Source organism: Lathyrus oleraceus, chromosome 6 (assembly GCF_024323335.1).
Source record: "Lathyrus oleraceus cultivar Zhongwan6 chromosome 6, CAAS_Psat_ZW6_1.0, whole genome shotgun sequence".
NCBI classification, from domain to species: domain Eukaryota; kingdom Viridiplantae; phylum Streptophyta; class Magnoliopsida; order Fabales; family Fabaceae; genus Lathyrus; species Lathyrus oleraceus.
Window position 1 is genome coordinate 365558589 of NC_066584.1, and position 14761 is coordinate 365573349.

Here is a 14761-nt window from a genome sequence, read left to right on the forward strand (position 1 = left end):
AGTAAAGAACACCAGGAATTATACTGGTTCCCCTTACAACTTGAGAGTACTCCAGTCCCCTTACAATGTGTAAGAGATTTTATTATTGTTAGATCTCCTGAAACAAACCTCTAACTAAGTAATCAAGAACAATACTCTTGAAAACTTAACTCACAAGAAAAGAAAATAATTCTTCCTTTTCTTGACACTTATATCCAACAATCCTGGATCATAAGCAATATACCTAAAACCAAACACTCCTTGGTACTTAGGATTTTACAAAGTAATTGAATGAATATATGAATAATTGTATTGTATAAGACTTTAATTAATTGATTAGAATCTTATTCTCTTTCAATATGAAATTTTAAAAACAAAATAATCTCTAAGTGCTCAAGAGTACTTTTGAAGAAAATGATATGAGTTTTTTTTTCAAAAGTATCTTAATATGAGAAATAGATGAAAAATGAATGTATAGAGATTTTGCAAATTGATTTGAAAGAGGTGAGATTTGTAATAAAAATATAAGAATTATTTATAGTATGAATGCATCCCTTCAATCATAACATGACAATGTTTAGGAATGAAATCAGATAATTGATCATGAAAAGATGCAAGCTTTTACCATAAAAAGTTATGATGAAATGGTGCAAAGAATGGTGAAATAATTTTTCAGATTTTTCAAAAAAATTCCAGCATCAATCGACTGACACACATAACCAATCGATTGACACAACTTAAAAAATGAAAAAATATACTAAGATCAATCGATTAACATACATCATCAATCGATTAGTTCAGTTTGAAAAACGAAAAATTCTAAAACAAAAAGTTTGATCAATCGATTGTATCAAGGCATCAATCGATTGACATGTTCAAAATATTGAAAAAATTTCTAAGTTAAAAAACTTTTGAACATGCAATTTTTAAACAATATTTTAAAATAAATAATCATGATAGAAAAGATTTAGAATGATTATTTTAATGCAAGATAAAACTTTTGAGCACTAGGAGTATATTTTCAAGAGTTTCATATACCTATATTAGATCCATGAAAACTTGAGCAATGTTGAAGTGATCTTCTTTTTCCATTCTTTTGTTATGGAGAGCTTGATATGTTGTCTTCATAAAAATCTTATAGGAAGCTTGTCTTCACATACTCACAATTCTATTTTATTTGATGAATATACCTTTTCGAACTGAGAATCCGTGTTGATATGCATATCTCTTATAAAAAAATGCTTCTTCCTCACTAAGAAAAATTTGACCAATAAAAGGAACAATATTTGACTCCTTAAAAGTGTCAACCTCGTCACTTTCTTGTAAAAATCCATTTATCTCAATATTTTGACTAGAAATCACAATATTTTCTTTCTCAGAAATTCCAATTTCTTCAACTTCGTCTATAATATTACGACCTACAATAATTTCAGAAGAACCATTGTTTGAAGAAACTTCTTCTACTGAATATTCAATATTCAAACTCAAATCCACATTTATTCTATTGTTGGTCACACTTTCCATTTTGTATTTATCTTTCAAAAATAAAAAGAACAAAAAAGGTTATTCACCTGACTATGGAAAGTTATTTAAAAAAAATTGGAATCATAAAATAACATAAAAAAAAGATAAAAAGATATATGACATACCTAAATAAGAAAAGTTCTTAAATTGTCATATTTGAGAAGATTTCAATTTTTTCTGTGAAAAGAAAAATATTGCATGAAGCGTGATATATTTGAGAAGATAAAAAGTCTATGTGAGATATCAGATGTGAGGGTAGTTTTATCATTTTTTAGTACCTGTAATAATAACTGTATTTAAATATTACATGTTCCAAATTAAAGTAGGTAGGACCTTTAATCATTTATTCTTCCTTAACTTGTGCCCATTTAAGAATAATATATAATGACACAAACTTTGATACAAAATATTTTATCATTTCTAAAATAAATGTAATATTTGACACTTTTACATAGATTAAAAAAATATGATAAATAAAATAGAACCAAAAATAATTTTATTTGGTTATTGGTCTATTCTAATTATCATTAATGAATGGTGAGAGAAATAATAAATTATGATATTAATTAGAGAATATAATTAAAAGATAAAAATTAAAATTGTATTGGAAACTAAAACGATAATTATTTTACGACAAATAATTTTTACAAATACGACAATTATTTTATGATAAATAATTTTTACAGATGCGGCATTTATTTTGATTTTTTAATTATTTTGAGATGGAGGGAGTAAAATATATTGATATTTTTCACGTAACAAGGTCAACCCAACACCAAGAGAATGAAGTTAGCAAGTGTTGGGAGAGAATATGTGTGAAAAATGGTTAGAAGCGAGAGAAGTTGAATAGATCTTTCTCTTAAAGTAATTTTTAAAAATATTATCTTCAAAAATCAGTGTTTTACAAGTAGAAGTTTGACAGTGGGGTTTTTTAAAAGATGTATTTAAATAAATTTCACGAATTACTTGGATTTTTAGAAATTACGAAAGATGAAGATGCTTAATCAAGCAATGCATTCATTAATCTAATTCAATTTACATATAAGGTTTAAATTTTGTCTTATTAATCGAATTGTCAATCTAATATTAGGAGTTTATATAGACATAATCACCAGAAAGAAGATTCAAATGACAAAATCTATCAGAGATCTAAGCTTTACACAATAAATCACTATAAGCAGATAAAATCTAGCAACATGTGATTAAAGAAATCAATAAAGCGTAATTCATACAAATATATACTAAAATTCTAAAAGAGATATGGAAAGAGAAATTATGCACCTGATTTATATTAGTTCAACGTATTCGTCCTCATTAGCGCTTAGTCCAATATTCAATGACGAACCATTGAAAATTCGCCAAGTCTTCCACTATTTTTAAAATTAATATACAAAAGTTTTTGCTACAAAGGACAATCAAGACAACATTGAACACTTCAAGCCAAAATTCTAAGAAAAGACATGTCTGAATCTCGATTTCCCTTCGGTTGTAGTAGAACATTATTGCCTTCGAAATTCACAAGATCTTCACTCGATCTTGAGCCAAATGCCTTCATACACCCAAAGTTTTGCTTCAAGCTTCTGTCTGCATCAGTCTTCACTCAACCCTACCGAAAGTCCCTTGTCCAAGCCTTTGTTCTATTAAAGGATATGGGAAACTCCCAACTTCGTCTACAACAACCTTTAATTGGTTTTGCCAAAATATTCAATGGAGAAGAAATTAATCTTTTTCTTTGGCGGAAGTCAATCTCTATACACCATAATCACAAACTGATTCTTTAATCTAATACACATAAAAAGTTTCACAAAAAACATTAGATTCTCTAATGTACCTTGCATCTACCACTCACACTCAATCTTTAGAGTTGAGTATCACAACACTGGGATTTTTGGTTCAAGGTTGAAGATTATTTTTTATCTAAATAATCTCACGCAACTCCTTCTTAAAACTCTATTAATCAACACTCTATGAAGTTTTTTTATTGGCCTAACATGAGAAAGAATGTGTATATGAAAGAAAGAACACTCATGATTTTTCTTAATTTGTAAAAATATGGATTCATTGATTATGATTGAATCATCAATATCATTATTTCTTATGAAACAAAGGAATTATATATTATGAAAAAGTGACTTGAATCAAGATGATAAATTATTGAAATAACCGGTTTGATTTAGAACATGATTGGAAGCATGTATTTGGATCAAGCAATTAAATGATTAAAATCACAGAACTAGAAGTGATTTTCAAAATAAGTTACTTACTCATGATTCGAATCATCCATGGCTATGATTTGAACATCCATAACTATGATTCACATCATGGTGTCTTTGATTTGAATCACACATATCCTTGATTTGAATTACATTCAGAATGTAAAATCAAAAAATCCCTTTTGTACTGGTATATTTACAAAGGATATTTGGGGGAGGGGGAGTTAATCTTTACCAAAAGCAGGGGAAAAACACACATTTCCCAAAGCAGAGTAGTTAGCTACCCATCTATAGTCGCACGTTCTTGTTTATCATAATGTGTGTCCATTTCTTGGTTACTTCACCCATTTATTAAAATACTCACTCATCTATCAAAAAGTAGGAATTATGTGTCCCTGCCCAGTAACGGTGTTGGAAGAACAGTCAAACAGAGAGGACACACTCCCAATTATTATAGGAGAAATAACTACTCATTCCCACCCTTAAAGACGGAAAAAAGGAAGTTGTTGCTTCTTACGTTCTAAGATATACATGCCTAAAATATTCCTCTAAATACCTCAACCATAAGATTGATAGAAACGTTCAATTCACTCGGAACTTGTTCTAACACCACAATTACCCTAAAAACCTCTAATAGTCCTATACCATAAGGGGTTATCACGTACTCAAGTACAATTGGCGCTTACCGTGGGGCCTCAGTAAAACTCCCTTGGGACACACTCATCATTATTCATCACTAACTTTTATCATTTTATCCTAGAGAATGGAAAAATAGGATTCTAAGATTATTATCAACACTATTTTTGGAGATTTTATCAGCGGGGAGAATTCAATTCTTCCCGCATAAAATATAACAAACAGGTTTGACGAGTAGCATCATACCCGTCGACCCTGAGGCATATCTAGAAATGAAGACATAGTTTGAGACTACCTTCTATAGAAAGGATGTTGACATTGTTCTCCCTCACAATAATGATCCCAAAATAAACTTAAACATGTCAGTTATCCTTGTAAGATAACGAGTTTCTGGTTTTCATCCTTGTATCTTTTTTTAAATGACCCTTGAATGTTAAAATCCTTTTATATTAACCTTTGACGTTAAGTTCCATTTAAAAAAGGTTATGCGGCAAACTTCTCTGATCCAAAGAACTAGTGACGTCGAAAGAAGGGACGAAATCCAAAAAATTATAATTTTTACTGATGAGAGCTTTGGTGACTTCAAGTTCCCTTCATTTCCAAATCAACAACTTCTTTCCACCTCCATTCAAAGCCATGGTTGGGGAAACTTTGTCAGCCATTCCAATCGCATCAATAGAACCACCTCTTCAAAAATCGCCGATTCATTTTTTGTTGCCACGGATCCCCTGAAGAAAAGTGAAAACAACACTAACAATGTCATTGTTGAAGCAAAAAAAAAATCACAGATGAGATATTTTTCTTTCAATCTTCGGTGAGGAAGACAATGAACATGTTTCTGATTCCAATTTTTTCTCCAACGATGATAGTGTTGTAAAAAAGGGATTTGATCCAAATGACTCTATTGGAATTAGTGATTTGACTTCCATTTTATATTATCAACAACCTCAAGTTAATTCTCAAAACGGACCAGCTTCGATATCCATTGTTGGTCCTAATAGTTCAATGAACTCGAATTCAAACAATTTGAATCATGATGACACTACTACAAGTAATACATTTCATGACTGAACTTTCACCTCAGCCGATGAAAAACTAATAAAAAATGACTTGGAACACGCCATTTTTAAATAAATAAAATCTTATCCCTCGATTTTGTTAAAAACGACAGAAAATATAGCTCAGAGTTTGAGCTTCAATTCCCCGATCCTGCAATTTTATGTTTTATTTAGAACCAAAATGACGCCCTTAAATTTTATCACTCAGTTTTCTAGAAAACTGACATGAAATGTTGATTAATATGTTATTTAATTAAATTGAACCTAGTTTTTACCTCGGTTATGTTCCCTCAGTTTTTCTAAAAATTGAGATTTAAAATCTAAACAATATTTTATTCAATTATCAGGATTCAATTTATTGAATTCTCGAAATAAAAACTTTCCTAACGATAATAGGATTTTTTTGTGTCCTTGTAAAAAATGTTGAAATACACACAAACAACCAAGGGTGTTATATTCAATCGTTTAGGTTGTGATGGAATTATTCAAAATTACACAAAATGAGTATGACATGGTGAAGTGATAAAAAAAGGCCTACGTCACATAGAGTTGAAGCTTATAAATTTATGAATGATACTCTAGAAGATTTGATTAATGATATTAGAGTATATGCTTTTAAGAAAGCTCATGTGGGAGATACTTTGCAAAGAGATATGGAAGAGTCACTATATTCGGGATGCAAAAAATTTACAAGACTGATAGTTGTGTTAAGACTATTTAATCTTAAGGCAAAAGGTGGGTGGATGGATAGAAGTTTCACTTAATTGCTTGAATTATTGAAAGAAATGCTTCCAGAAGGTAACACGTTGTCGAACCGTAGCTATGGGGCCAAGAAGATATTGTGTCTAGTAGGTTTGGACTATTTCAAAATACATGCATGTCATAATGATTGCATATTATACAAGAAAGAGTATGAAAACTTGAAGGATTACCCGAGGTGTGGGGAGTCATGCTACAAGCAGAAGGAGAATGGTGTTGAAGATGATGATGGTGTAACTTGTAAACTTCCAAATTAATTATCCTTTTACTTAATTATTTATTTTATTTAAATAATTATTTTATGTGATTTATGATGTGTTTTTCCAGTGACGGCGTTTATGGTAAATTATGCTGAATTAATTAGTTTTGGTAGAATTTAATTAATTAATTAATTAATAGAAAATTTGTAGAATATGTAGAGTTGGGCAGATTTTGTGAATGGAGAGAAGATGAGTTTTAATTGGGTTAAAAACTGAATTATGAGAAGTTAATTAGAATATTATATATTCAGAAAATTAGGGAAAATCAGGGTTATTTGAATTTTTAACAGTACGTGAAAAAGAAGAGAATAGAGAGGAAGATGAGAGCTAGGAATTTTTGGAGAGAAGACCATATAAGATTTTTTTTGCTGAAATTACAAGGTAAGGGGGAAGATTATTCATCTAAGGGTGCCTTAATCATGAAAGGGTAGAGAGGTTTCCCTTAACCTCCAATAGCATTTTCTTCCTTTTTCTTTTGATTGGTTGTTTGATGAATTTCATGAATGTGATGATGTGTTATGCAAGGAATTTATTGAAATTTGTGCTATGTGAATATGGTGATTATTGATTGTGATAAATTGTTCATAAGCATGGTGTTTAATTTGAAGTCGATGGTTTTATGACATGAACATAATTATGAATTTTTGTGATTAATTGATGATTAATATGTGTAATGTGATGTGTTTAATTGCATATAATTAATGGATGTTATTGGGTTCATGTTATGAAATGCTTGGACATGTTAGAACATGATTGGGAAGTGTTTAAAATGGATAAAGGATGAAGAAGACGAATTAAATATGGAATTTCTTGAAAAATTCCAGACAATAATTGATTGGTTCCCTTGGAACAATCGATTGGTTCACTTGTTACAATTACATTTTTTGGGACAGAAAGCTTGGACCAATTGATTAGTTCAAGCATGTAATCGACTGGTTCCTTTTAAAATTGTGATTTTTGGCGAAAATGCAGGAAACAATTGTTTGGTTACCTAGTGTAATCGATTGGTCCCCTTTGAAACGTGAAAATTTAATGAAATAGGGAGTCGGGAACAATAGATTAGTTCCTATGTCTAATAGATTGGTTCAATTATTTTTTTGCCATAACTTGAGTTTCATGACTCGAATTAAAGCACAATTTGAAACGTTGGAAAGCTAACGCACAGAGCTACATTATAGTAATTTCTTGTGAGATGAATTTACATGTGTAGATGATGTGTGAATGTATGTTAAAAGTGTGAATGTATGGATAGTTGTGTGGATTATTGTACATACTTGCTGACGATTGATGAGATAGGAACTACTCACAATGCGTTGAATGCGTGATCGATTATGGTTAATGTGGGGATGTAATCATTGATATGTTATTGGTATTGTGTGATTGTTTTCAGTCCGAGTGAGATTGTAATCATTGATTATGTTTTTTTCATTGCATGATTAAATGCCATGCATTATATATTATTGTTATAGTGAAAGAGGCATGTTCGCTAGTTCAAAGTGGGGACTAGTGACTTGTCCCAAGGTCAGAGTGGGGCCTCGGAGCTTAAAGAGAGGGCTCGGGGTTCACAGTTGATTGGAATCCAATTCATATGAAGAACCAAATGTTGAGTCGGTACCTTATGCATATAGAGTTGAGTTGTGAGTCCAGTTCAGAGTGAGAGTCGAGATGAACATGAGTTGAGTCGAGGTTGCATTGCATTACATGATGATGGAATGTTTGTGTTAGGATGAGTAATCTTGTATAATTTGTATGGATTTGACCATGATATGGGTTATATGTGAATACATGATATTAAGGATGCATGTTTGATATGTGTATGACTATCTATTATGTGAATTTATCCTGATTGATTTTTGCATCGTTTATCATTTGAATGTATTCTCTCCCCTTTTTTGTATTGTTGTATTTGTGCTCCTCTGGAGTATAGATAATCAGGTATCTAAATAGGAGCTTGAGTTTGAGATTGAGCTTGAGTTTGAGGATGGCTAAAGCCATACATATTTGGAAGAGTATAGTCCCAAGAAGTATTTTCAGTGAGTTCTTTTCCTTGGATCTTCAGAACTGGATTAGACTTGATTTGAAATATCTTGGAGATGGAATTAAAAGTTGGAGTAATGTGTGGACTATATCGTGTCATGCAATTTGATGTGGAGAAATAAGGAAGAACATGATGAGGATTATGTAAGACCTAGTGAGTCAGCTTTTCATATCTTTTAAAGACAAAAGGGTTATGAGCAAGCGAAGAAGTTGACAATGCAAGTTATAAGGAATGAAGTGATAAGTAAGACCACTGAGCGGAAGCCACCTTCAGATTATATGGTGAAGCTAATTTCAGATGGAGCAAGTAAAGAGTACAATATTGTTGGTTATGGGGGAGTCATTAGAGATGCGATAAGTGATTGCGTTAGTGGTTTTTTCAAGCATTTGGGAAAATGTAATGCAATGGTGAATGAGTGTTGGAGAGTTTTTTAAGGGCTTAAGCTTACTAAGAGCTTAGGGTTGAGGAGAGTGGAGGTTAATGTGGATTCTGAGTTTGTGGTAAGAGCCATTAAGGGTGGTTGTTGTAATACTGAAATTTATTTGGCGTTGATCAGAGTAATCAGGAAGCTGATAGCGGACCACAAGATTGTTAAAATGACTCATACATTCATAGAACCAAATTTGTGTGTTGATGCCCTAGCTAATATGGAGTGTTTGGACAAATCTTTATATATCTTCAATGAAACTCCATCCGTTTTAATTGATTTATTGGATTTTGATAAAGCTAATGTTGTTGCCTCTCTAGAGGCGCCTGTTAGTTGCTTTCTTTTTGTTAGGCTTAGGTCCTCTTTTTCATTAAAAAAAGTCAATAATATTTTAATATTTTATTTTTTTAAATAATGTATGATTTTAATTTACATTAATTTGGATGTGAACACCCATAAAAAATAAATACTTCAAGAATTCTTTTGAATTATTTTATAATATGTTTAGGATTAAAAAATTGAAATAAACACAAAGCAACCTTTTTTTAACACAGCAAATTTATCAAGAGTTATGTCTCATGTTGTATTATTAATTTCCTTCCTGTTGAAATTTTGCTGGCGAGAAAAAGGCACAGACACTTCTCTTATGTTATTTCCAACATGAATAATGTCATTTTGTAATTTTAAATATGTGAGGCAAGAGTATAAATGGTGAAATTACATAAACATTATTATCGAAGTAATGACGCATGATTAATATAATAAACAACAGCGCTTCTGGTGTAGTGGTATCATAGTACCCTCCCACGGTACTGACCGGGGTTCGATTCCCCGGAGGCGCAAGTTCAGATTAACTTTTAACTCTGTTTTTCACAGATCAATTTCTGTCCTGCATTTTACAAACAAGAACAGTATTTTTTTATTTTATATAGTTCATTCCTCTTACAGCACACTTGAAAATTGACGATAGCAAACAAACAAAACAACAAAGGCACAAGAAACATCCATAAATGTCTTAATTAGGTATCATGGCAAGAACTTTAGACCAAGCTGGTCTTGCAGTAATATCAGCAACCCAAGCACTAACATGAGGTCGTGACTCAAACATCTTCTTGCTCTGTGACTTCATCAAGTAATGAAGAGAAGGTAAGTGATGCAGATCCACCAATGTGAAGCACTCACCTCCCAAGTATTTTGACTCTGACAATCTTTTCTCATACACATCAAGAATACTATCCAACTTCCCTTCATTTTCTTCCACAACTTTTGGATCCGTAGGCTTTCCAAATAAAGGCTTTATCCCAAATTCTGTAACAAGTTTTGATGCTACTTGATCGTAGTGTTGGCTCTCCACTTCCGACCATACTCCAATTATTGCCTTCTTCTTTGAGTCAGTGCTTGTTAACTTCGTCCCTTTATCAGCGTACTCGTGATTAATATATTGTGTAATAGCCCTTGATTCTACACACAGCATTAGATTAGAAACTACACTGATATAAAATGAAAAATAATTCAATATAACATTTCATGTATTCACGTCGTGTCAGGGTCAGAGTCAGTGCCGAACATCAGACATATATTTAATCTAAAATATAGGTGTTTCAAACATGATATTCACATAAATCTTACCAAAGAGCTTTAAATCTCCGTCTTCAAAAGCTGGAACTTGACCAAATGGCTGCATCATATAAAGATTTATAATTAGTTAGATATCACATGGAAGTACATGGTTAAAGTGAACAAGCTAGGACAATGATGTTTTGTGATATTGCTTACATGGAGTGATATGAATGGTTCCTTTTTGTGTTCACCATTTTTGAGGTTAATGTAAACGAACTCAAATTCAAGCTGTTTTTCATACAGAGTCGCTGTAACCCGCATGGTTGCTGTTGAGAAGGGGCTTCCGTGCACTTTTATTGTTGTCATGATAAAGATTTAGCAGAATCAGAAGATGTGTTTAGTAGTAATGGTATTTTGTAGTATAATCTCTAATGGAAATAAAAGCTATATATAGGTAGAGACTAGATGGTTTATATAAGCATACGTAAGAGCTGACGTGAGAGGAGATATATTAAATAATGGATGCTGGTAGTTCAATGCTACAAGGACCAAGGTTGATAATCCACTCATTAAAATATTAACTGACCTCAAATATGAACTTTCCAAAGTATACGCCACTATTAAATGATGCTAAATGCATTATTTGAAATTTATATAATTAGTTAATTGCTTTATGTTTGTCGACTCAAGTGATGTAGTGGAAATGCGAAAGTTAATTGCTTTAAAAAGAAGAGATCGGAGGAAGAAGTCTGAGTGGTTATTTAGATGTTGATTTGTTCCTTTAATATCAGAGGTATGGGTTGTAGGATCAAGAAAAATATAGTGAGGGAACTCATTTTATCTAAATCATTAGATTTTGCGAAAATTCAAGAGACCAGGCTAAGTGAGATATCATATTCTCTTGTTCATTTCCATTAGAGTAATCCTTTTGGTGATTAGAGCTTTAGCCGTTATATGAAAAATAGTGGTGGTCATCTCTTTATCTGATGTAGTTCGAAACGTAGATTTTTGTTTTCATTTTCAGGTTCAGGGTTTTTGGGTGTTTGTCTGGAATGGGGGGCCTCTAAGGGTGTTTTCTTTGTGGTTAATGTGTATTCTAAGTAGGGGTGGCAAACGGGCATGCCCGTCCCGTTTAGGCCCGCCCCGCAAAAGTCCGCAAAAAAACGGGGCGGGGCAGGGCGGTCATAGTTGAGGATGTGGGCCTAAAACTTAGACCCGCCCCGCAAAAAATTGAGGGTGGGGCGGGGAAAGCCCGCGGACACTGCACTATTTAAGCCTAAAAACATAAAAATTTATGTAAATACACGTGCCCGCAAAAGCCCGCGAAAAAAACGGGGCGGGACGGGGTGGACACATTTGAGGGTGAGGGCCTAAATCCTTAGCCCGCCCCGCACAAAAGTGTGGGCAAAACGGGCATGCCCAGCGGGCCGAGCCCGTTTTGCCACCCCTAATTCTAAGTGTGGTTTGGTATACAAAAGGGCTATGTGGATGTATTTTTCCTTCAGAAAGACAACTTAGAAGTTGACATTAGGTGTATTTTAGGTTATTTTAATTATATATGCTCTCTTGGTGAGAGGTTAGGGGGATTTTAGCCCTCTAGTTCTTAGTGTGTAGCTTTTACCAATTTTATTGCTAGGATGGGTATGATAAATCTGCCCCTGCTAGGAAAGAATTTCACTTAGTTACAACCGAATTGAGGGGCGACTAGTAAGGTTGAATGTATTCTTGTGTCTAATGGATGGTAGGATCATTGAGGGTGATGTCGTAGTAGGCTTTTCCTAGGGATATCTCTGATTATTGTCCTATTATCCTTAAATGCTTAATCAATTATGGTGCCCTAAGCTTTTTAGATTCAACAACCATTGGTTATCTCATAATAATCTATTTGAATTGGTTCTCTCTTTCTAGTTTGGTACTTTGGTTCATGGTAGGAAAGCTTGTGTTATTTTGGAGATATTAAAATTTCTTAAGTTGGCTACAAAAACTTGGAATAAACAGGTGTTTGGAAATCTTGATTTTTAATATTTGAGTCTTTTAGAGAAAAGGTGAGTAAGCTTGACTTTTTGTAGAGCAGAGGAGTTCATCTGAGGAGATAGAGGCTAGATCTAAAGCAAATGCGGATCTTTGGCCCTTACTTAAGATTAAAGATCCAAATCCAAGTGCCTTAAAAAATGTGATACTACTTCAGATTTTTAACATGTCCCTGCCAAGAGTAGGAGTATGAGGAATACAATCTTAGTCCTTAAGGTTAATGAGGATTATATTGAAGGTGTGTATGAAGTTCGGCTAAAGATTTTTGATTATTTTTCTGATATTTTTATAGAGTCGAATACAATCAAACCTCGTCTAAATGGTGTTTTTTTCGATCTCTTTCAAATGATGATAACCTAGGTCTGACTGCCCATCTTCTTCTTCGGGAATTCAATCATGTAGTGTCGCAATGTGGTGGCAATAATATTCCTAGTCCTTATGATTTTAATTTCATTTTTTTAGAAGATTTAAGAGCTCATTAACGGGTCTATTTAGGGATTATCTTTGATAATTTTCATTATTTTTCTTCGCTTCCTCATATCTTTACTTCCTACTTGATCAGTGCATTTTAATGCACCTTATTCTACTATTGTACTTAGGAAACTCTATATTTTATTCTATTATTTTTACTATTTTAGTGTGTTTTTATATTTAAGTTTATTTTTGACTTTATTTTATTTTCGTACTTTATTTTCAGTCTAAATAATTATTTGATACCTTGTCACTATGCAAACAATAACTTGAGCTTCGAGAATCGGATTGATGCATTATGATATGCGTTGAAAAGATAAGAGAAATAGCTACAAGTTTCGTGTTGAAGTCAAAAGCTGATTAGAAGTGAAGAAGGGTCGAATAATTCGTTGAAGTTACATACTTAATTAAATTAGTTAGTTTAGACCGTTTTTTGCAATTTTCGAGTCGGTTTCCATAAGGGCTCGAATTTCCCTTTTGTTATATTAGGATTTTCGCTGCTACAGTAGATTCATTCTGAATTTTCACGATACAATATTGCTTTTACGATTCATGAAGAAATAATCACCAAGGATTGACCTACTGATTCATGTTTCCGCCAATACTTTGAGGTTTTATATTTTCAATCCAGTTTCTTTTCCCTTTCAATATTCTTCTATATATTTTATACGCTTAATTCGAATTATATAGATTCATATGGATTTATTCTGATTGACTTATGTTCCTTGATCTGTATCACGTTTTAGCGTTGCTTTACCATTAAATTCTGTATGTTGAATCATGTTTGCTTAATTCGCGAGTGTTGGATCCGTTTGCTTCATTCAGATAATAGGAGTGTAAGCTGCATAGTATCAATTTCGCTTGTTAATTGATACTGTAATTGAAATTGGATTAGAATCCGCTTAGGATTTTGGATTTATAACTACTGATGATAAGTTGGGAAACTGAACAATAGGTTGACTCGTTTTAGCTTATTTCATAATCACTTATTTTCCTTGTATTCTCAATCTAATCTAAACCCCCCCTTTATCGTTTCGTTATTTGGTTAATTTTGCCAAGAGTCCTTGAGATACGATTCGAGTGTCGCTTCCCTAACTACAATATTATTTTACTCATTTTTGACTTTTGTGCGACAACATATCAAATTGACGCTGTTGTCAGGGACTCTTGTCATTTTTAACCAATATTAGAGTCTTAGGTGTTCTCCCTTGCGTTTTGGCCCCTCTGTTCTTTCTGTTTTTTCCGATTTGCGCGTATCTGTCAGAACCAATCTAAAAACCTGACTTTCAAAAAAATTATTTCCGTTTCAAAAAAATTTCATGCCAATTTATTAGAAAAAAACAGGAGTCAAAGTCTCATACTCTTGGAAAGAGTTACGGGACACCACCCTCAAAATCCTAAATTCATCATTTTTCTTTTTTTTATGATTTTTTTTTACAATTTTCATAGTTTTAAAACCTCCAATAAGATTTTCTTCTTTTTTCTTTTGATTGGTTGTTTAATGAATTTCATGAATGTGATGTTGTGTTATGTAATGAATTTATTGAAATGTATGCTTTGTGAATATGGTGATTATTGATTGTGTTAAGTGTTCATAAGCATGGTGTTTGGTTTGAAATTGAGAGTTTTATAACATGAACATAATTATAAATTTTTTTGATTAATTGATGAAATACATGATTAATCTGTATAGTGTGATGTGTTTAATGACATGTAATTGATGTATATTGTCGGTTTCATGTTATGAGATGCTTGGACATGTTAGAACATAGTTCGGTAGAGTTTCGAATGGACAGATGATGAAA

At 32.4% G+C, this 14761-nt stretch overlaps 1 protein-coding gene and 1 non-coding gene across 2 annotated transcripts; one reads left to right on the forward strand and one right to left on the reverse strand.

Annotated features, from left to right (window-relative positions):
- Positions 1-9665: 9665 nt before the first annotated feature.
- TRNAG-CCC (transfer RNA glycine (anticodon CCC)) lies at positions 9666-9736 on the forward strand. Its single transcript has one exon. It is a non-coding gene; the product is annotated as a tRNA-Gly (tRNA).
- A 52-nt stretch (positions 9737-9788) lies between these two features.
- LOC127091963 (glutathione S-transferase) lies at positions 9789-11091 on the reverse strand. The gene is made up of 3 exons (XM_051030716.1): positions 10671-11091; positions 10524-10572; positions 9789-10355 (listed from the first exon to the last, which is right to left on the reverse strand). The coding sequence occupies exons 1-3, from the start codon at positions 10818-10820 to the stop codon at positions 9910-9912; spliced, it is 645 nt and encodes a 214-aa protein (XP_050886673.1). The 5' UTR covers positions 10821-11091; the 3' UTR covers positions 9789-9909.
- Between the last annotated feature and the right edge of the window lie 3670 nt (positions 11092-14761).